This window comes from Schistosoma haematobium, chromosome 6 (assembly GCF_000699445.3).
Source record: "Schistosoma haematobium chromosome 6, whole genome shotgun sequence".
In the NCBI taxonomy this organism is placed as follows: Eukaryota; Metazoa; Platyhelminthes; class Trematoda; order Strigeidida; family Schistosomatidae; genus Schistosoma; species Schistosoma haematobium.
Window position 1 is genome coordinate 17,041,387 of NC_067201.1, and position 23,434 is coordinate 17,064,820.

At 30.9% G+C, this 23,434-nt stretch overlaps 1 protein-coding gene across 1 annotated transcript in view; it reads left to right on the plus strand.

The window, feature by feature from the left end:
* TRPM3 (Transient receptor putative cation channel sub M member 3) overlaps positions 1–23,434 on the plus strand; it is a gene marked incomplete at both ends in the record, with an annotated part of 101,375 nt that overhangs the window by 73,465 nt on the left and 4,476 nt on the right. Inside the window, 8 exons of the mRNA XM_051219466.1 lie at positions 1,550–1,727; positions 6,331–6,601; positions 11,433–11,650; positions 13,203–13,335; positions 14,706–15,046; positions 17,508–17,772; positions 18,641–18,761; positions 20,634–21,018. Coding sequence (XP_051065628.1) covers positions 1,550–1,727; positions 6,331–6,601; positions 11,433–11,650; positions 13,203–13,335; positions 14,706–15,046; positions 17,508–17,772; positions 18,641–18,761; positions 20,634–21,018 — 1,912 coding nt within the window. The remainder of the gene's footprint in view (positions 1–1,549; positions 1,728–6,330; positions 6,602–11,432; positions 11,651–13,202; positions 13,336–14,705; positions 15,047–17,507; positions 17,773–18,640; positions 18,762–20,633; positions 21,019–23,434) is intronic.

Here is a 23,434-nt window from a genome sequence, read left to right on the forward strand (position 1 = left end):
TCGGTACGTTTCAATTATCTACCTATTTACATACATATATTTGTTCGATCACTTATCAAGAATGAATTCATCTATACTATGCGTATTAGTTTGCATAGATGGAACCCCGAGAAAGAGATATTTACCCTCACCTTTTCTTATACATCTGATAGGATGTTTGAAGAAAATGAGCTAGCAAATTTGTAACTACTTCTACCTTCTTTCTTATCTGACAAAAAGTGAATCACAATAAAAGTTCTTCTCGTGGTATTGAGATTTTCTGTAAAACTATCTTCTTCTTACATTCTCTACAATGCTTTTATTTTTAGTATCATGATACACTTTTAGTTAGGACCTGTCAACAACCATCTTTGTATGATTTGTTCAGCCGTTTTACTTAATAAACCGTGAAATAAAATCTACATTATACACAACCAAACATTATATAAATTAAATTCAGTATTATTATTTCGAATAACTTCAAAAGAAAGTGTTTTTATGTCCACAATTAGAAAGGAAACTATAAATTCTCTTGTGCTTTTTGCATAAAACAATCAAACGGCAAGCATAACTAAAGTACAGAAAGCTAGAAATTATTGAATTTGCATCGAAATTACTAAATAAAATATAAATTGGAAATTTAACATTTAGATTTTTTTGTTTTTATGATGTTTTAGCAAATGAAATTCAGGAATTTTCGATCACTAACAGGAAACAAACTTATTGTACTAGCCTTTGAGTATACTATTTGAATACTACAAGAAGTAAACTACATTAATGAACCAATAAGATTTAAGGAGCCTACTCTGTAATTATTGCGTGAAATTTAAAATCCAACGACTGATAGCGTATAACTCATCAAGAGCCACGTATGAACTGTGTAAACTTTAACATTGAAAGACGAACTTCAGTAGTTTCTAAGATGGTGAAAAGATCAGGTCTTTCAGGATAAAATGAAGTGATATACCCATGACATTTTAACATGATTTACGATCTTTTTCGATAATGAAAGCTATCTGCATAAGCACTCATCATTATAACTACACAATATTGTTCCACTTCAGTCCTAATATGAATTTACTACGATAAATAATTCAATATGTAAATGTTCATTAACCATATAAAAACTGTTTATCCATTGTAGCTGTAATAGAATTTTATTATGAATTGTTCTTTTCTGATAACTAAACACTTTTCTGATTAGCTAAAAAAAATTTCCAAGGTCATCGGCACAGTTTTCTTTACTAAGTTCCTTCATAATTCACAGCGAACACAGTTTTTTGAGACCATAGATTTGAAATCCAATAGTGTCTATTTTCAAACTCAATCAATTTTCAATGTACCCGCGATTATCATCTAATCCTGTCAGTAATTAGCTAACTTTCTCCTCAAACGGTTGGTTTCACAGGTTACCACTCTACAATTAACATCGTACCTTTTGTGATATGACAACTGGAATTTCAAACCCCAACTTTTGCTATTTCTTCAGTATTTGACGATTAGTCCTGTTCATTTATACGTACTAACTGAAAACTAAACTGTGACATTTTTCTATTAATTTATGTTACAGGTTCGTCTAATGATTCCTATGCTTTCACTACTCTTTCTTCCACTGTTGGCATTTGGTACGATACGTCAAGGAATTATGTATCCTAAACATACCAATGTAAATCTTGAAGCTGTTAAAGGCATTATGCTTAAACCATATTTCATGTTATATGGTGAAGTGTATGCTGGTGAAATAGATCGTGAGTAATATTTTTTTCTAATTCTGTTATATCTACCAAACTGTGATAGACTATAATTTAATTATACGACGACCACATGTGGATTTAACTTATAGAAACCTAAGCATCCAGAATCTAATCAACTGATACTTAATAGCATTTGAAATTTTAAAATCAAACAGGAGTGTTTCAAAGGCTACCTAAACGTGTTATTGTAAATGAGAAAAATACAGTTTTGATAATAATAAAATTAGGAACGATAGTTCAACGATTGAGGTGTTTGACTTCCATCCACTAAGTCGTAGGTTTGAGCTGAGCACTAACCATCACTATTTGAAGAACCTGTTAATATCACTTGACTTCACACTATAAAGCCTTCTACTAACAAGTTTACTGAATTTACATCTTTAGTTCATCTTAGTTCAAATTAATCTACAGTCCAGTGTTCTTTGGCCTAAAATAATTTCTGTAAGTTCTTAATGAAAATTATCTTTAAAATATAATTAAAAATTATGTATTTACAGTTCCCTCTAATATTTTTGGCTCCAAATTTTCATCCAACTACTTGTTCAAACCATATGGGGAAAAAGTTTCTAAGAAAAACCGCTTCACACAATTGGTACCTATTAGTACTTGTATCCCTTTTTAACGTAAAACTACTTGAAATGGTTTGTCATTATACTTAAACTTTTAAAATTAAAGAATACACAATTCAATGATTACATTTTAAAGAGTACAATGATACTGGTAATTTGTGAAAATAACAATTTTAAAGTGGAAATTTCTAGTCAATATAAAATAAAATCATAGTTTGAATCATAAAAATAATAGTGTTTCATGATGATGAATACATTTATAGTTTTTTCTAATGTAAAATGTTTTCGCATGGATTATTAATTGGTTTCTATTAATTATAAGTTTTTAACAATATTAAGTAAAGTAGACGACTAGGGCATTTTTCTTAGAAATCTCATCAACTCTTACCTACTTATGTTTGTTACTCCTAATGGGGCATAGGCCGCCGACCAGTATACTTTAACCCACTCTGTCCTGGGCCTTTTCTAGTTCTATCCGATTCTTGTTCATTTTTCTCATACCTATCTCCATTTTCCGGCGTAATGTGTTCTTTGGTCTTCCTCTTTTCCTCTAGTGATTGATAAAATTCAAATATCGATAGTACAAGAAAGGCTTGTTTAATTCCAACCACTTTATACAACTTATAAAAAACATGAGATTACCTAATATCTAATATGGTGTAAAGATACTCCATAACAGTCGATTGCGAATATAACATTTACTGACAGAGAATCTATATAAGCTTTCTTTAATTAATCATTGACGTTTTTGAAGCACTGTTTTTATATTACAGAACTAGTGAGTAGTGTGTTTTTTAAAGTTGGTAGGCAAGTTTATTTTAGGTTGTGAACTCTCATTGACTGAGGTGATTGGAACGTGTGTGGATAGTCATAGTTTATCTTAATGCGTTATACTAGCTACATGAAATTAGTTTGTAAAAGTCTAGCAGAGTTAGAGTCTAGTAGTTTATATTTTCAACTTTAGTAAATTCACAAAATAGTACAACTTCCAGGTTTGATGGTTATCCCACTTCCAACATGGTTAAACTCCAGCAGTCATTACTTTTCGCTGAAACCTGTTCAATTTAACTTGAAGATAGTTGCTAGTGAGCGAAACAAATATCCCTTGCTTAGGGTTTTCCTACTAATGTTAATCTGTGATAGAAATTATCATCAAACCGAGATAATTTGTATAAAACGCCTTATCCCTAATTTTATTGATATATTTGCAGTCAAATATAGGTCTCAAAAGTCACACGACCAGTCATCTTCTTAAACTTCATAAGTATGTACTTCCATCAAATAGTCTATCTTAAGTCAATAGAGTAATGCCTACATAATTTAAAATAACATTCTCCCAGTCACTAACTGTATATTAGTCGACTTTTTGATTGAAAACTGATTTATTCACCGGGTCAATTAATCTTCTAGATTTGAATATAGTTTTCATCAGAAACCGAGATTGGCTAAGGAATCATTCAAGAACAAGAAACACCAGACAGCTGGTTTGTTCTAGTTTAAGGATTTGAAATATATGGCTGGCTTGTGGTTTTTTCTTCTAAACGCCGTTTAGTAGGGATTCCGAGGTCGACTCCATGACCAAACTATCAGTTTGCTCGTATTGATCATTCTGATGTTTTATCAATCCAGCAAATACAGCAAAACAAACAAATGATAAACAGTCTAGCTCAACAAATATAAATCTTCTTAAATAAATAAATATTTTATCCTTTAATCTGGATGGTTGAATTCTAAAACTTAAATTATTTTTATAATCATCATTATTACATACTTCAAAAATAATTATTCTCTAGCATATCAATTAAGGCTTCATGATTAGATCATTCAACCCAGTGAGTGCAACACTAAAATCATTCTCTTTCTACTTTCCTACCAAATAAAGTAGTTTTATCTTTTCTAGTATGGAATAGTTCTTCAATATAACTATTTGTATACTTTCATAATAATTGTAAATTAGTCTATTTATATACAAAATTTATTATACTTACAATCTTAATGGGTGGTAAACGTAATTGGCTCATTGAAACAAGTCAGTGTTTACATATCACATTCCATTATATTGAATATAATAAAATAAATACTCTTAATAATTTCTTTTAACCAATCAATCATTATTAATAATTTTGTATTCATTTTCTCAATAATTCGAGCCAGTATTTTATGAAATTTAGCATATACTTCTATATGGTTAAATACCTATCATTTTAGTGTCCTCTTTTTCATTCCAAACAAACTCATGTGATATTTAGATCTTCACACGATAAAAATAAGAATAATAACAATTCAGTATATTGTGATAATTGCCATGTTCTAATTAATTATTTTCTGCAACCTGAATAAAATTTAGGTTAGGGATAAATTAAAATAAAAACTCTCCTATCAACTAACCTCATTAAAAAAAAAGCAAATATGATGAAAGAGAAAAGTTATCATCTTGAAAATGTTCTAATTATACTTGTATAGATCAAGTTAGACGGATAAGTAAAAGATTTTAAACATTAAAATGATGTAGTTGAAGATGGCTAACAAACTCTCGACATCTAACTAATAAACTAGCACACTGTAAAAACTATCTTTCAAACGGATTTTTAATAAAAGACTGTAGTCTTTGCGACTAGCCAAGTTAAAATTGAAGCAGCTATCCATTGATAATCACTTCAAAATATCATTAATTAACTGAAGTTATTTTCCAGCCTAGCGACTAATCAGTATCATCCTTACTACAAGATTTTTGGGTTCTGTATTCTGTCTTGTGTGTCGAGTTCTGGATACACATTAACGAAGTGTCCTAAACCAAAATGGAATAACCGTTTAATGATTCATAGTCTCCAATGTCTATATCGACTTAATATTCAAGATAATTGAGACTTAATAATAACAATACACTTATTTCATTGTTTAACTTCCTCTATATCTTGCACTCTATTTATTACTTTTTTAATTTAGTTAGTTTACGGTTCACCTCATGTTTATTCATCCCTATAATAGATTCGTGTCTTTATTTTATTTATTTTTGTATTTACATATATAAATGTAGTTAGATGACGTGATTCTCAATCACTCCATCTCAATAACATTACCTGTAGGTTTGATTCCAAGGCAAATGAATATTAATGATTGACTACTTAACAGACAAAAGCCGATCATTAGGAGAAAAGATAGTTGGATAGTAGTTGTCAGAACATTATTTTGAAGAAAATTTTCCCAGTTCTATTCGAACAAATGCTTTATTTACAGATAATAACGATAACAACTATTATTTTGAGACTTATTATGAAGACAGTTTCCAAAGTTTACACCCCACTGAACTATATGTCTGTGATATTACAATCTGGTTATTAACAACTTGGTTTCATTTGTTTGCAGCTCATTCATGACAGTATCCTGGAGATGTTTCAACAAATTTACAAATCCCATCCAAAATTTCAAGTTATTTAGAATACTCAAATCTGGTGTCTAACTTGGACAGAACGATGACTTCGCTGTCCAGTATAAGGTTATATATTAATCATCAAGTCCTTTATTCAGTATAACTACCAAAGTTCTTATTCAGTTATCCATTATATGATGTAGTAAAAATCAATTATGTGAGCTGATTGTTAAATTTCCAAAGTTTAAGGAAACGGAAACAAAGATATATGGTCAAATGTTTAACAATTATTCTCTCCTCATTGATTTCATCTCTCTCTTTCTCTTGATATACTGCATTCACAAGATCGACAGGAGCATATATTTATCATCTTTTTGAGGTTACTAGAATCAAATGCAAGAAAGACACCAATACTATTGGCTTCTGGATTTCTCTAGAAATGTTCCAAAGTCACCGATTAACTAAAAGTGATATGAAACTTTTTCTAGATTTTTGGGATCTACTAGACATTGACAGATATTTCCTAATAGGATATTTTATGGACTTCATACTTTTCTCAAAATCTCCTATCAACTTTAACATATTGCATGTTAGAATTCTTTAAAAGACTTTTTATTCACCTACAAAGTTTTCGTTCCTTTTCTTTACTCTTTTCTAGCTATTGATTGGCCCAGTGAATCACAGTCTGCACCATTTTTAGAAATTGTCCCAATTGCGACAGTGATATATCTGTTATACTCCATTATTCTATTTGTCAACGTTGTTATTGCTGTATTCAATGATATATTTGCTAGAGTACGTCAACAATCTGAATTAGTTTATAACTATCTACGATATGCAGTGATTATTGAATATGAATCTAGACCATTGTTACCACCACCGTTTATTATTATCTCTTGGATTTATATGTCTATACGTAATATATACCGGTGAGTTCTACCTATCATTTTCCCATTTAAATATGTTTTTCATCACATACTTGACGAACACTACTTTCTCTATGTTAAATACACATATTTAGTCGTATAAAAGGTTGACAAATCTACCCTTTGAGAAGTTTCAGTTTCATTTAATATTTACCAAAGTGAATTCACTAATCAGTTGAAATTTTATTACTATCCCTTCCATATAATACAGTCTTACAAAACGCTTCATTACATTTCAAATTTCTTTGAATGGTATTTTATTTTTAGTTCCTTTCTTCAACAATGTGCGCCATATAGTAAATAATTACTGAATGGCAATTAATGTCATATTGTCTAGTCTCTAGTACTGTTGAAATTATATCAATCGATTGTAACTTGGTTGTTATACTTTAACTGTCTTGTTTTCACGTACACCGTGTTCTGAGTTATGTCTGATGGCCAATACAAAAGGAGCATTAGACTTAGATTTCTTGCTTCTTGGTACAAGTCAGTGAAGATTATCTATAATCTTGAAGAGAACTGATGTTCCCCATATGGTTCGAACCCTTGTTATCATATCTTATAGATAAAAATGTCGACATTGAATCATTTTAAAATTGTGTCTACACTAACCCCTATAGTTCTTATTGTCCGACCTTATTCGAATTCCGTAATACCACAAAAAATATCTACGTAATTTACGCACACAAAGAAAGTTGAATGCTAGAATCAGCTATGCGTAATACATTTCATTGGAGATGTCTGAAACTTCCTGGCATTTCATTCCTATTGTCTTAAATTTAAACGAATTGTACACACTATACTCATATGGAAAAATTGTTTGTGTACGTTTGTTTTTCTATGGTCAATGTAACTTTAGAGAGAATAAGTTCCCTTTTTTTCTTCAAATATTTCATTCTAATTATTATTAAGCCCATTAACAAGGAACAAAGACGTATCTGCTAATTAAATACATGCACATCAAAATCTATTAATTTAATATATCTAATGAATTATGTGTAACATTCAATTAATTATCATTCATTAATTAATCATATAAAATGCAGAGACTAATACAAATTTACATTAGTCTACATTGGAACAGATCGTATCAACACTTGATTGTCTACATTGTTATGTCTTATGCACAAACGATAAATAAAAGTATGACTCATGTGAAATGTTAACTTTAATCAGCTTATATGTTGTTAAGTGAAAATGTTAAGTGATCCATGATCTCAATAAATATGGATCAGATAGGGTGAGAGAAATAATAGTGCAATCAAATGTTTAATGGAAGATTATATTGTGTAAGAATTGCAATACGACTAGACCTATGACGCTTCTGGCACCCAAAAAGCCAGTTTACATTATGTTACCATTTAGAGGCGACACAAATAGTCTCGTGTTGAAACGGTGACTTAAATTAGCTATCAACCGAACATTTTATGCAGCCCAACTTGTCATTATCGAGAAGATATGGTCTATTTTTCACCAAAAGCCCAAACAGCACGTAAGCGATTGTATCACATCCCATTGTGTCTATCAATTTACATGTATGTGTGGAAACACGTACATAGGGAGGAGCAATAGAGATTTGCAATTAAGGGTGGGTGCAGAAACAAATGGATTCCAACGATCAAATAAGATCACGGGATAGACCAACATCATCTTCCATTGCGAAACATTTGATTGAGACTGGTCATAAGGTTGACATCAAATCAGCATTTGTAGTGTTATACAAAAGCCTTCGAGGATGTATACTAAGGTTTATTGAAGCCTTGGCTATACGGAAATTGAAACTCCCATTTATGCGTTCAAAAACAATTTGTCCTTACACTTAACCTACCCTGGTTATATGAGTGTTTGCAGGTTATTTACCAGAGAATGAAACTTAAACATAACTGTCAAGTTTTGTTTCTGGTCCCCATTATCATCAATTACTTAATTTAACATTTAAACCAACAATACTACTACTGCATGAATCCGAAAAAATCACAGTTTAGATCAACTTTATTTGAGTTAAAAACCTAAAAAATGAATCATTCTATCATGACTTTTTTACAAACAAACAAAAAAAACCCACCGCATTCAGAAAGACAGTTTAAATTAAATCTAGATAGTTTGCATAAACTAGAAAGTCTGATTACATCATACAAGTCTTCGTAATGAAATATTTTTTGTATATTGAAACAGTGAAAATATAAATATTTACCTTTGTTCTTATCATGCATTTATCATAGTATATTTGTATGTATGTGGTTTATTCACGACTAGATAGAAATATTTCTAAAAAAAAAACATAAACACTATAATCATTATACATAAGAATTGCACTATAAACAAGAAGATGTGTACACAAATGTTTCGTTAAGTCTAAAAATATGTTAAAATGAAATAGGTTGATTTAATTTATATTACTATTTAAAATTCGTTTCCTAGCACATTTCTCGCTAACGAAACTTCAGATCTATATGATCTTCGTCTTGACTATTGACATCTATAATTCAATCGAAACTTTATCATAAAAAGTGTAGTTATTTTTTATGAATTATCATGTTATAAGTAATATACTTACTTACTTACTTACGCCTATTATCCCTCCTGAAGGGGAATAGACCGCCCACCTCCATCCAACTCTGTCCTGGGTAATCCTTTCCAATTGCTTCCAGTTGCTATTCATTCTTTTCATGTCTGCTTCCGATCCCTGACGCACTGCTTGCCTTGGTCTTCTTCCTTATCCTTTCCCTTCGGGATTCCGAGTTAGCGATTGCCTTGTGATGAAGTTTGATGATTCCCGAAATGTATGTCCTATCCACTTCTAGCATCTTTTCCTGATTTCCTCTTCAACTGGAAACTGGTTTGTTCTCTCCCACAGTAGGCTGTTGCTGATGATGTTTATGGATCATCAGTGTCAGAATTCTTTGATTGTTTTGTTTATAATTTCTAGAACATACCATATTTTGTCAAATTCTATGATTGTTTCACTTATTTGAAACAGTTTTACATTCGTTCTTTTATTGGATAAAAAATTATGAGCATTTAAATTAGTTTGATCACTTAAATGGAGTACATTTTATAAATAAATTCACAATAAGTATTCAACTTTTCACGTTTGAATTATACATTCATTACTCAACTTTCCTCTATAAGATATGAATTCTAGTTAGTTACATTAAACTGTAGATTATAACTTGATTATAGTAAGAAATGACAATACTTCAGTTATACTACTTATTTACTAATAAATAGTAATAAAATGTTATATATTATATTATTTATTTTTTCAGTGTACACTGAAATATTCATTTTCATTAAAATTCAACTAAATACATGCACTAATACTTGTAAAGTGTGTTGATGTTTCCTTTTTTTAGTATAGCATTCATCACATTGTTTATTTGTATCAAAAGGGTTTTTTGAGTATATTGTAGTAATTTCAATAGTTGAGATCATGAGTCAATTGAAGCTAGACCACCATGGAAACCTGGAAGCACTGAACGGCCGTTTCGTTCTATTGTGGGACACCTTAGCAGTGCGTACCCAGGATCCTGCCTCGCGGGATTCGAACCCAGGACCTATCAGTCTCGCGCGCGAACGCTTAACCACTAAACCACTGATCCGGCATTTAATGATGTTAATGTCTAACTTCAACTAATGCACGAAATTGAACGACACATCCACCATTGTCTCCAGTGAATTTATTGTATTAAGGTTGAAATTCAAATAACTAGCTTATATTCTCTTAAATATTTTATCAATTTACTTGTATGTTAGTTCTTTATACGTTTACATTCTCATATCTAACCAATTTAATGTCGATACACGGAATGTAATTTGCATTAAAAGTTGATATTAGCCGGTAAACTAATGGAAACCTAGTAAGCATCAGATAGCTGTTTTACTTTACTAGTGAACTCCTCAGAAGAGAGAACCTAATATAAAATCTTCAGGATATGTTGGGAATACACGCACTAAATTGTAACTTCAATAGTTTATATGTCAATTAATTTATAACAGCATCATCTTTATCCAAGGCTAGAGCGTATCTGATGGCTTCTAGCTAGGACTTCAAGAAAAATCATCTGAATTCTACTTCTTAGATAACGGATTTTGTGTAGACCGATTCTTTTTTCTATTCATAGTGATTTTGTATATGTATTCTACTAAGGATTTTTAAGGTAATTTCTTCATCTGATACCATTTTCTGATAAAAATTACTTTCAACAAATACACATTGCAGACTTCAGACCAGTAGTCTATTTCGTTTATGTTTACCAGTGTACATCTAAACAAAGTCATTTGGAATAGCCAATTCAATGGTGTTATATTTAATTTAATCTTTAATAAGGTTTGATGCGTGCATCAAGATTTTTCAAAATATACTTCTCTATTCAAAAAGGTTAGTCTTTTTACATGATTGTTGATCATCATTCATTGTAATCTATATTGTTCAATCATAACTAATTATATTTATATATAAATATTTGCACAAACATATTTTTCAGTTTTCCTCCTTAATTCTTCCTTAGTTTTCATGTTTGGTCATTAGAAACCTCTGCTTTGTCTACTTTTTCCCTTAATTTGACATTTCACTTAATTGTCACCTTCTAACCTAATTTTAAACGGATGAACATGATTTTTTTTCGAATAGTTTTCTACTTTTGTTATTTTCCTCTTACTTTGGTGTCATTATTTATCAAATATGTCTAACATATTATTCATCACCTAACATAATAGTCAAATACATTATTAATATGATTTACAATTCATTGAAGTGTTAACCAATTCAACTATTACTTATGTGTAATATATCAATTTATTCGTAATATGTTTATTTTTGTGATTGTGATAGAATTCGTAAAAAACGTCGAGCATCTAATCAGTCTAATACACTAAATCCTACTGATCTATCTGATGTACAAAAGCAAACAAATCAAAATGCTAATAACAATAATAATAATAATAATCCAAATTCTCCATCGAAATATGATCCACGAAATCGTCGAGATAATAATGAACCTCAAGATATATTGATAGATCCAGCGACTACTGAACTATCGGCTGGTTTAAGTAAGTTTCGATGCATATTTCTTTAAATTTTACATATTTAATACAATTTATTCCATTATGTAGCATATAATATTCTAGGTAGAAATGACTGACTTTAAATTATAATCCACAATTTTCATGTTTTCAAATGTGATAGATAAGTGAACACTTTTAAACTGTTGAAATTTATGTTATTATATAAACAAAAAGGTGTTCACTAAAGTTTACTTTAAGTCTTGTTCATTGGTAGTGAGATTGAGTTTCTTTTTTGATTGGCAGGCAGTCTGCTTAAATTGATAAGCTAACTACTGATAAAATAATGCAAAGAAACTATCGTAGTTTCAATTTACTGTAACTAATTAATAGGGCCTATAATACAATAGGCTAATCATAATCCGGAGAATACGAAGGTCACTTAGTACTAATCAAAAATCTCCTCAAGGACAAGTAAATGTCACTGGTCAAGAAAGGGATTCATTTATCATGTGATTCAGTAGCACGATAATCTTTCTCTTTCTCCCTTGGTTGAAGATCAGGGCCTGGCTGGTGTATTAGTATCAGTCTCGGCCATAACCCATCATAGCACTCAATCGCTCACACTACATTTACTAATGAGTTATCATAAAATCCTTACTATCTCTAGTTAGTCTAGTTTAAAGGCAACCGCTGTTCTGTTCGTTATTATGTTGTAAAACATCTTATCAAGGGTAAATGGACACAATTTTTATGATTTAAGATGAATAACAGTTCATTATAGTTGTAAAAATATCTAATATACATTCCTTTATTGAATTCATGTAATTAAAATGTAAGTTAAGGGAAATTCCTTAAAATACTTTGTATTGAGAATTTTCTACTTTATCCAAATATACAGTATTGACTATAGCAATTACATTTTTATCCATACAAAAGCTAATCTACAGAATGTTCAAAGAATTTGATGTTTTCATTGATTGATCATTAGATAAAAACTAGTTCATATTTTCTAGTCTATATTGTTCTTGTGGTCACATTGATCAGGTTAGTGATGTATATGGACATCAAGGATACTGTCTTAAAGCCATGTTTACTACACTTTGTTGTACGTACAATGGCTGAAGGTAATCAGTAAAAATGGTTGTACCTACGTTTCATTCTTTGTTTGGTGTATTTAAAATCTTAATGAAATTAATGCTTCTTCAAGCATTCCGATATCCGGTACTAACTAATGAATAATTATATATTGTGATATCATTTTTAATTAAGTTCCACAAACAAAAGTTGTAATATTCCTTTACTTAGTGTTACACTACTGGAGGCACAAACTATCGGGTCTCAAGGATTCAAGGAACTTATACAACCTAGAAAATTGAAAGCCTCGTTACTGATTTATATAGTCAGAAACGTTACTCATAATTCTATGTACAGTGATTTTTAAGTCTATCTCTTAATGATTACTCCTTAGTACATAAATTACATTCATAACTTTTCTATCACCTAATTCTAACCACCTAATAAAGGAAATAATAATAGATAATTGATGTGGTTTACTTTTCTGAAAATGAGGGATATTGTTTTTATTTCTGTACTCTAGAACTGTTTCTAAATCCTGATGAAGTTGAAAAATTGCATGATTTTGAAGAGGAATGTGTGGAGGACTATACACGTGTTACAAGAAAAGCTGAATTGCACAAAGCTGAAGGTCAAGTCGAAATATTAAATAAAAAGTAAGCAAAAATTAGATAATAATCATTTCCAAAATACTTACTAAGAAAAACAACATTATAATTACGCAAATTAGAAAACAAGATATAAGTGAAGAATATAATTCCCAAATTCAATCATCATGTTTTCATCTGCTAAATAAGAAAAATATTAAACATTTTTCTAATTTTTTTATTAATCCTTGAAGATCTTAGCGAAAAGTGTAGGGTTGTGACTCCCTTACATTACGAAGCCATCGAAATGTACGGTACTTGATCTCTGCTTTTATATAAAGTATGAAGAAAAAAGAAAATTATGAGACATTGAGACCACAATTCTGGTTTTTGTAGATGTACAGTTATTGCTTCGACAATGTTGGGAAGATGCAATAGCAATACACCTAGAAAAAGCAGAATTATGTGTCCAAAAGAAATTGTTACAACCTCTTCTTCTACCATGGTCTTAATGCCTCATAGTTTTATTTCTTTTTCATACCTTTCTCCCTTCATAGCCATCCGCTTCACCTTCTATCTATATAGACAATTTACCCCCCTCCCAACTGCTTTATTTCTGTTTCTATGATCCTCATGATTACATTTAATCTCAATTTTAACATCTTATCCTATTATGCTCATCCCTTCTTTCACACTTATAATTTCCCTATATATCTTCGTGATCAATATTCAAACCGTTACCTAAAGTATTATTAGTGTCCCTGGTAAAAATAACGTTTTAATACCTTTTTTATTCTACCTCACTGTTACCATATTTAAAAGAATTTTGTTATCACTATTGTTGTAGCTAGTGTAATTATTATCAACCTGAAAAATTAGTATATATTTGCAGTTGCACAGCTTTGAAAATGAGTTCGCCGAAAAGTGAACTCATTGCTGAACCAATCGTTTTTATTCTACAAAGTCTAAATCACAGATTGATCTTAGATAGATCACCACTGAAAACCAGGAAGCACTGAACAACCGTTTCGTCCTATCATGGAACTTTCCAACAGTACTCGGCATTATGTATTCAGAACGAAACAGTTTTTATTCCTTCATTATTGTAAGTCATCTTTAAATTTACAGTCGATGTGGAATAAATCAAAGTTTTAGTTTTTAGCTAAATTTTACTTTTAATCTATTGTGTTCAAATGTTTTATTACTTCATTCAACTAATAATTTGCAAATGGTTTTCATTACTAATTGACTTCTGTTGATGAACAATTAAAAATTGTGAAACATAGTTATTTCGACTTAGTTTTGTGAACTCTTCAATAGTACGCATGCATAACTAAATAATTATTAATTAAAACTCTTAACCACTTTTGTTTACTTTTAAAATGTATATTTTCTCTTCTTACATCGATGTATAATATGTTCATTTGAACTTCCCACAGAATTGATCACTTACAATTTCGAATGGATGAAATTCATGTAAGACAACGTCATTTACGCGGTTTAGTTCATTTAGTTGAAGAACATTTAGTCTGTATGGAGGATAATCTACATACAACAGGAGTGATAAGTCCATCACCAGGAGTTATTCATCATCAATATAATACTAATGACATGGAACATCTGACAATGACAACTTCAACGACAACAACAGTAAACAGTCATGAAATACCTTCCAATTCCATTGTAAATAATTCAAGTGAAAAAGATATGATATTTACTTCTAGTTTATTATGGTTACTTAAACGACAAATAGCTCAAGATTCAGGAACTACTTCAAATGGTATGATGTGAAAAAATGTAGCGGTTATCATTAATATTATTTTTATTATTATCATGATAATAAGTATAATTACTAGTATCGCTATTATTATTTTTAATTATTCATTTCCCAATAAATGTGTTTGTAATTAAAACATCTTTCGACATCAGTAATCTTTTTTTTAATGAATATTACTGTTTATGAAGCTTCTAATGTCATTTGCAAAACAATATTGATGTATGACCAATGAAAGTAAAATGTGATTGATCAGTGAGCTATGATACACACACACACTCAACTTTGCTAAATGTCATGATACCATTTAATATCGTGAATTCATTTCTCTAATTGATTTCTACTCTGATTTCATTGTGGACCCTGCTCTGTTTGTGGACTCCTAGTATTTTTGTTAAATAAACTATTGTCTGACTTATTATCTGGTTCTGAATTGTTGGTCGTGAACCGTGAATATATCCGATTGTGTCGATAGAGCGCCCAGTCTACTCTAGTACTGTCGTATTATAATGAAAACAATAAAGATTCTCGCATATAATTTGTGCTTATATCTCCCCGTTTATATATTGAGGACTACAAGAAAACAGTCTCTTTTGGCACATGGGCATCCTGAAAGGATTAACTCAAAATCACGATTTAATCACAATTTTTTTGTTAAGTTGAGTAGTGACTGACAGTGGAATTCATAAGGCGCATCAAGAGATAAGCTGCAAGCCATTTGTTATTTAGACCCAGTAGATTAGGGATTAACACTTTATCACTTGAAGTAAATAGTACTGCGTCCGGGCTCAGATGCGAACATTGACACTGAAATTCAGGTGTACCCAGCCGATGAGCAGCAGATAGGATGAAATGCGCTTCCTTAATTCACTGCTAACTATTATCGAATATAACTGATTTCGGTAACCTCTTGATTTCTGATTAACTTTTATTTATTTACGTTCGTTTACTAAGCTAATCGATAGCCGAAAATAATTTATTTATAACGAATTAACATCAACTAGGAAACTACTGGAAACCAAGAGGCACTGGATTAGATTGGGATCCTTTAAAAACGACTATCTTAGAGATAGGTTCTCAAAGTTCTTGTGGGAAATTGTAACCGTACAATTAAGCTTCTTATAAAACGGATTCAAAAAATCAAATGTTGAGTGACACCATGTTGAAACGTAAGAAATGAGAACTATGCAAAAATAACAATGAAATACGTAAAAAACGCACGACACAAATGAAACTATAATACTGGGAAGAAATAAGTAAATGATGGTAAAAACAGAAATAGTGTTTAGTAAGTGGCATAATTCAGTCAAATATATAATCAAGAAAAACTTTTTCAGTTAAGGAAGTTCGTTTCACCATTATAAAGTGTAAGAATAAATTATACCAGGATCATTAGTGCCTTTTATTGTAAGCCAAACTTGGGAGTCGTGATGGGTCGACCGGTACCAGTTTTATACAGCTTTCGATTATAAAATAGCGTTATGACACTAACTGACCATCTCTCCACCCTTTGTACCTAGTCCGTATCGGTAAATAATACACGATATGGAAGCCGCTGGGATGAAATTTGTTGACTAAACCATCAAAGTTAGTGTTTCAAAATGGTGACACTAACCAAGTTATTGTCACCCTGTGCCCGAACGTAAGCACTGCTAACTTGATGTTACCACTGGATATCAGCGATCCCTCAAAGACAACGACGATCGAATGTGGGAAGTTACCGTCCATCCCCACTCCAGAGGAACCAGACCTCACAAACATGGAGCAGAACCACACTTACGAACGCTTTGTGAACCCTATCTGTTAAGTCAGACTAAGTTCTCGACGGCACCATCTAAAATTAAGATAAGTTACCAAAACACTTTAACAAACGATTAGACGTATATCATATAATTATCGATTAACTTTTTATACAGGTAGATATTAGTATGACTGAAAATGACCCATTACTACCAATAATCCTGTGATAATTTAAAAAGCAGTGTAAAAAAGTGTTAAACAAGAATTTCATATACTACCGATTAATTAAAACTCAATCGAGTGGGAACCATATGAAGTACATAAATGCAGCTACCACTTAAATTGTATATTACTTAACAAGAATGTTTAAGATCATAATTCCGTTTTCCATAACTTTAACACTTTCCGAAAACCCGTTTATCATTTGATTTCTCACATTGTTATCTTCTACTGAATTATTTTGTTACTTGATAAAATAGTCGATATGTTTCTATTAATCAAAAATAGTGATCGAATTCAGTGTCGTTTAAATAGTCCGGAAGAAAATCTCGAGACTTTCGACATGAGCTATTCAATAAACTGATAACCTAGATGGTCACTTTAGATATCATCTATTGTTTAAAAACATCTTGAAATCAATTTTAAGTTTTTGTTACAAACATCTAGTAAACAAACGTTGCAGGTCGTTAATCTTCTAACGGAAATCATTTTTATGCATTTTATTTAGAGAATATTGATTATCCACAACAGTTAGCTCGTTCGCTTGTATCACAACTTGGACGGCGTTCACGCGTACCTACTGGATCATTTAGTTCACGTCAGCACCAAAACCACTTAGATTCAGCGTTTGAAAGGTCACCAACTTGTTCAGTCCGTATGAAACATCGTAATGGTCGTACAGATCATAGACATTCGTTGCCTACATTTGACTACCATTCTTTTCCTCATTCAGAAGGACATTGTCATGGATCATATTATGATCGAATGCATGAGTAAGTTTATACTATGTGTAATTTGACAGTTATCAAAGTTTATCTTAAAATTAATTGTTACATTCATTTCTACATTCTATCTTCTTAGAAACGAAGTTTTTCTCAAAAACTATCGAAATTCTTACCATGTTGAGTTAATTAACCTATTCTATGTAGTTATACAATATCACTTATCCTAATGATTAAAACATTCGACTATCAGTAATCAGGTTGCAGGTCCAAACCACAACTTTATTTGTTTCACTTTTGATAACACAGTCGCTGAGCTTCATTAGTTTAAAAATTTATGAATAAATGGATAAAATACATTTGGTCTGTCTAATATATACGGAATAACTAAATATTAAGTTTTGAGTGAAATCTGGGAATAACACTTAGGAAACATAAAAAGTGTTAAGAGATGTTTATGGGTGTACTGGTTTAAAGAAAATTAGCTTTTTAAGCGGATTAGACATTCCTTCGAAAACCATGAAGACTGCAAGGATGACCCATGGCTAGAACAGTCGTCCGCCTGTGATGTTGATATACACAGCAAACTTGTAATCTCTGATAATTTCAGATCACTGATTAAATGTCTAAATGACTGCTGATGAGCTGAATTTTATGGACTCGTCTCTGCGCAAGATTACCGCAAAAACGTTGAGTTTGTGTATAAGCTCTTAATAATGAGACAGCTAAAAATTTTAACTTTTAAAAACATCCTCAGGCTTTTTTTTAACTATGTAAACGAAATGAGACAAGTTCACAGCAACAGGTAGAAAGTTTTTTATGAGGAGTAAAAACCAACGCAATTCCAGCTTCAATCAATTCACGATAAAAGTCTATAATAAATATCATTATCATATTATTTTGTCTCTTCTATAAATAGACGTGGTCGTAATCGTCTTCCTACTAATCGTATCCAGCACGGATCTTATCGAGCACCAGATCTAACTTATCGTGAATATACAACCATCTGTGATGATATAGATCTTTCTTGTTTAAGTTATGTAAGTCCTATTGTTTTCATTAAAGCTTATTATTACGAAATTTTTTTATGAAATAAGAATTAATATTAATCTCTAGGATAGTTTCATTACAAATCAGCTAGTCTGTTTAAAAAACTAGAGCAAATTATTTTCAGCACTGATAACACAAAATCGATTGTCAATTGATCCGAGATTAAGACAAATCAGTCGTTTTTTCTAATGTTTCTGTACATTTTAACGGTCTATTAGTTGATGTTAGACTTATCATATTGTTTTTGATAGTGTTTCAATGTACAATAATGGATAATCTATGAATTGGTTTAAAATGACTAAAAGGCTAGAAAAGATTGAATATCAGTCTATTGAATTAATTCACTTTATTGCTCTGAGCTGTGTTAGAAAGTACAGATTTCCTACTTGATATTGTTGAAAATGAATACAAATAAAGATATAGAGCATTGTGCAATTTTGAGTTGTTTCACTTTTGTTTCTTATTAAACCGCTTTACTGACAAAAAATGTTTACATTTCATAAACTGAAATACTCACTATTGTGTTTGCAAAATAGTTCTATTAATCAGTCTAACTTAATTGTTTGAACTGTGATTACTTACGGGAAATGAATAAACTACTGATTCTGTTTTAATTCATTCATATATAAAACAAAATAAAAACGGCGAGACTATAATTTATGGACGGACCAATCAGATTTACAATAACAGGTCTTGGATTTCGGCGCGAAATTCTTTATCCATTCGGCATTTTAGCTGATGTCAGTTAGTGATGAAACCCCTAAATCCAATCCCTATCCTTAACCATCAACTGTTAATCACAATCATTATCCTTCACACAGGTTTAAAGCCCTTATTTAGCCCCAATCAGTAGGTGGACATTCTCAAGGCCATTTTAGCGTCGCTTTAAGGTTGTCCACAAATTATGGTTTAGCCAAAAAACCAGATCATATAGTACTAAAGAAGTGTTACATTTCATCTTTCATTTATACAGTAAATAGACATTTAACTTAATGTATATAATAAAAATAACCGTTAGAAATCTTAATTGTTATATTCATTGGTTGTTACTTTAAACGTGAATAATTTACATTTAGAACAAAACAGGTTATCTTAATGATTTTGAATATTCATTTTATCAATACTTACTTACTTACTTACGCCTGTTACTCCTCGTGAAGGAGCATAGGCCGCTCACCAGCATTCTCCATCCAACCCTGTCCTGGGCAATCCTTTCTAGCTCCGTCCAGTTGTAATTCATCGTTTTCATATCTGCTTCTATTATCCGACGCAATGTGTTCTTTGGCATTCCTCTTTTTCGCTTCCCTTCAGGATTCCAAGTTAGGGCTTGCCTCGTGATGCAGTTTGACGATTTGCGTAATGTATGTCCATTCTCATTTTATCAATGAATATTTATAAATTAAAAATTTCTTCTTGGAATATTAGAAGTCCTTTTTAGAGGATTAGCGGTACTACTTAATATCGAATTAGTTCACTAAGGATTTTAAACTAATGTTTTTATTTACAAGTAAATATATTTTTGAATTTGCTATGAATGAATTTTGCGAATCCAAGATTAACAATATTCATTATAGAGTTTGAATGTTCTAACTGAAAAACTAAACCTAAATAACTGTTCTATTGTATAAATGTATTTCGATATCCTGCTAGTGAATGCAAGTATAAAATGAACAGTCTAACTTTCTGAAGTCTCCAGTTTAATATAGGTAACATTCAACATTCTTTCAGGTATCCTATTTTCTGATATCTAACTGTATTTTTATTAATAAACACGAATTTTCAATAAAAAAATATCCACGTCTCTTCAGTGAGTGTTGGTAAAATGATTCACATAAGTATTACAATTATTATTTACCTAACAGCCTAACAGTCCAATTATGAGTCCTAATGGTTCTCGAATGGATCTTACAAGTGTTGGTCCTATACGAAATACAAGTTTACCAACAGATACTACATTAATTAAAACTAAAGAATATTTACCGATACCAAAATATCAAAATATTCCATTCGTGCCAATTGAAAATATAACGAACAGTACAGTTAATCAAATTATTTCTTCCTGTATGACTACTGATTCTAATACTGTTATTAATACCACCGCTAAAGCATCTATAGAACCTAAATCTGCTCCAGCTACCCCGAAAGAAGAACGTGCATTATTATTTCAGTCACCGATAATGGAAAATGGTACACAACGAAGTCAATCGCTTGCAACTTTACATACCAACACAAAGTCTATTGATCACCGTAAGTTTGATCTATTTAATTCATCGGTCGTTTTTTTTAATTGTCAAGCATAGACAACTTTTATTATGAAACCAAAGTCAGGTTATCCTCTCCGATTGTCTACTTACCATTGATTCATAAAATACAAATGAACATCATCTGATTTCATTTGATGTGCCCGATTTTGTGCCAGACTTGTATGTTTAGTTACAATAAATCTAATTACTTTGCAGTACACTTGCTGGTTATTCATACTTTTTGGTAATTTCTCATTCTTAATTATAATCTGACAAACATGATTATCGATTGTTGGCTGAGGTTATATACACTGATTTCAATGTTAATAAGCTTTTTTTGTATTTAGCACTTTCACACAAATTAGACATGATACTTCATGCTGTTATCAAAGTTAAAATCTCTTTTGAGGTCAGAATATCTTGGATCAAATTATCAATACAATTAAACAGTTGTTCTATAGGCTTTTCAAAATTCAGATCTTGTCCCAAATCAGATATCTTTACAATTTAACTCACGGATTAATTGAAGGAAATGCTTGTTAAAAATATGATTTAAACAAAATTGTTGTAAAATACAGTGTATGTACTTCTTTTAGCTAATTCACACATATATACACGTGTAAAACATGTATATTTATGGTGATTGATAATTAGGCTTCTAATGACCAAAGTCAATGAAATCAGTTGAAGAGATAGCTATTAAAACTGTTTTATGAATTAGTTGTGAATTTTCAAGAAACATAGTATTGTATTTCATTAACTATGAAACTATTACACAATAAATGTATAGTTGTTGGAATCAAGTTGACATTTAATTGTTTGAAAAATTTCGGTCATTCTGGTAAATGATATTCATTTTATGATTAGAAATTTGTAAATACTCATTTACTATGATTTTGATAAAGTTATTAGTGTTAAATAGCGAAACATCAGTAAGGACAATTATGTGTAATATATAGTCATCTTTTAGCCACTAAATAGTTCGAATCCAGCGGGCGCGATCGTGGATGGGCACTGCTGCGTAGTCCCACAATAGAAAGAAACGGCCGTTCAGTGCTTCCAGGTTTACAAGGGTGGTTTAGCATCAATCGGTTCATGATCTCACTCAAAATAGTTCAGTGTTTATCTTTATCGATAGGCATTTTGTCTTTTTTTGCCATCTTATATTCATGAAAATATTTTACATAATATGCTTCAAAGCTAATTAAACACCATTTTCCGAAATACATCACTATCTATTTATCTAAAGGTACTGTTGTAGTGAACGAGAACACAAGTGGGGACGACAAAATGTACTTGGATACACATATACAGAGATATTTGGTAAAATATGAATACCATACGTCTAATACTTCATTTGCAAAATGTCCATCAATTGTCTCAGGCTTTGTTGTTCTTCCATTTCCATACCAATCACTCTTTGTTCCCATTCTCTTCTATTTGGTCTTCTCAACCTTCTACTAACACGCATTCTACTTTCTATGGTTTGCATACTACTACCACACTGTCAATAAGAAAATATGCTTCATCTGTGTTCATTCAGAAGTTGGTATTTGCGATTATTTATTGATCGTAAGCAGAAATACTAGTATGAACCCCCTCCTGTATTTTGTTTACTTTCAAGTTGACCCAATCATCTATAAATAAATTTATCTGAAATGAACAGTGTATTGTATTGCTATTAAATAATAATTATCTGTGGTACGCGATTGAGGACATTTATTAAGAGAATATAAGTGTTACTTCTGTATCTTTCAGCGGTTATCAGTTAAATACAGCTACAATCTCTAAAATAATCTCACTATCTATAAGGCCGAAACCCTAAATGGTAACATAACTAAAGTCACTGTCACTAAGCTTTTCAAACTATAACTGATCACCTTTATTATTGGACAGTTTCCCGTCATCATTCAATAATTAATATCTTTCTAGTTCATATTACTCACAATATTATGTTAATTAAATCCTCAGTGTAACTGATATCCTGGTATAATGCCTTTTATTTCGGCTTGGTCACTATGTCTCACATGAACTTAAGTTTCTTAAAGAAGAAAATATTTCTCCAAACATTCAGAATATAATGTGCTATTAAGTTTCAATATATATTCGATCTAGTTTAGGGATTTTCCACTAGATTCTCCTGATATTTCTATATTCAATACAATGAATCAAAATATTCAAACATGCAATACTAGCCGATTTAATTGACTGAGTTTTTTAAAAATTGCCTGATAATCATCATGTATAAACGTAAGACTAAATAGTTATTTCATTAATCACCCATTGAATATGATAAATTATTATATCTCAGTCCTGTTACCAGCCTTTTAGGCTGACGATTATGATTGTAATAAATGAGCACAGATACATGAAACTGCTTTTTTTTAATGAATAAATTAATAACATCTGAAGAGTTTGAA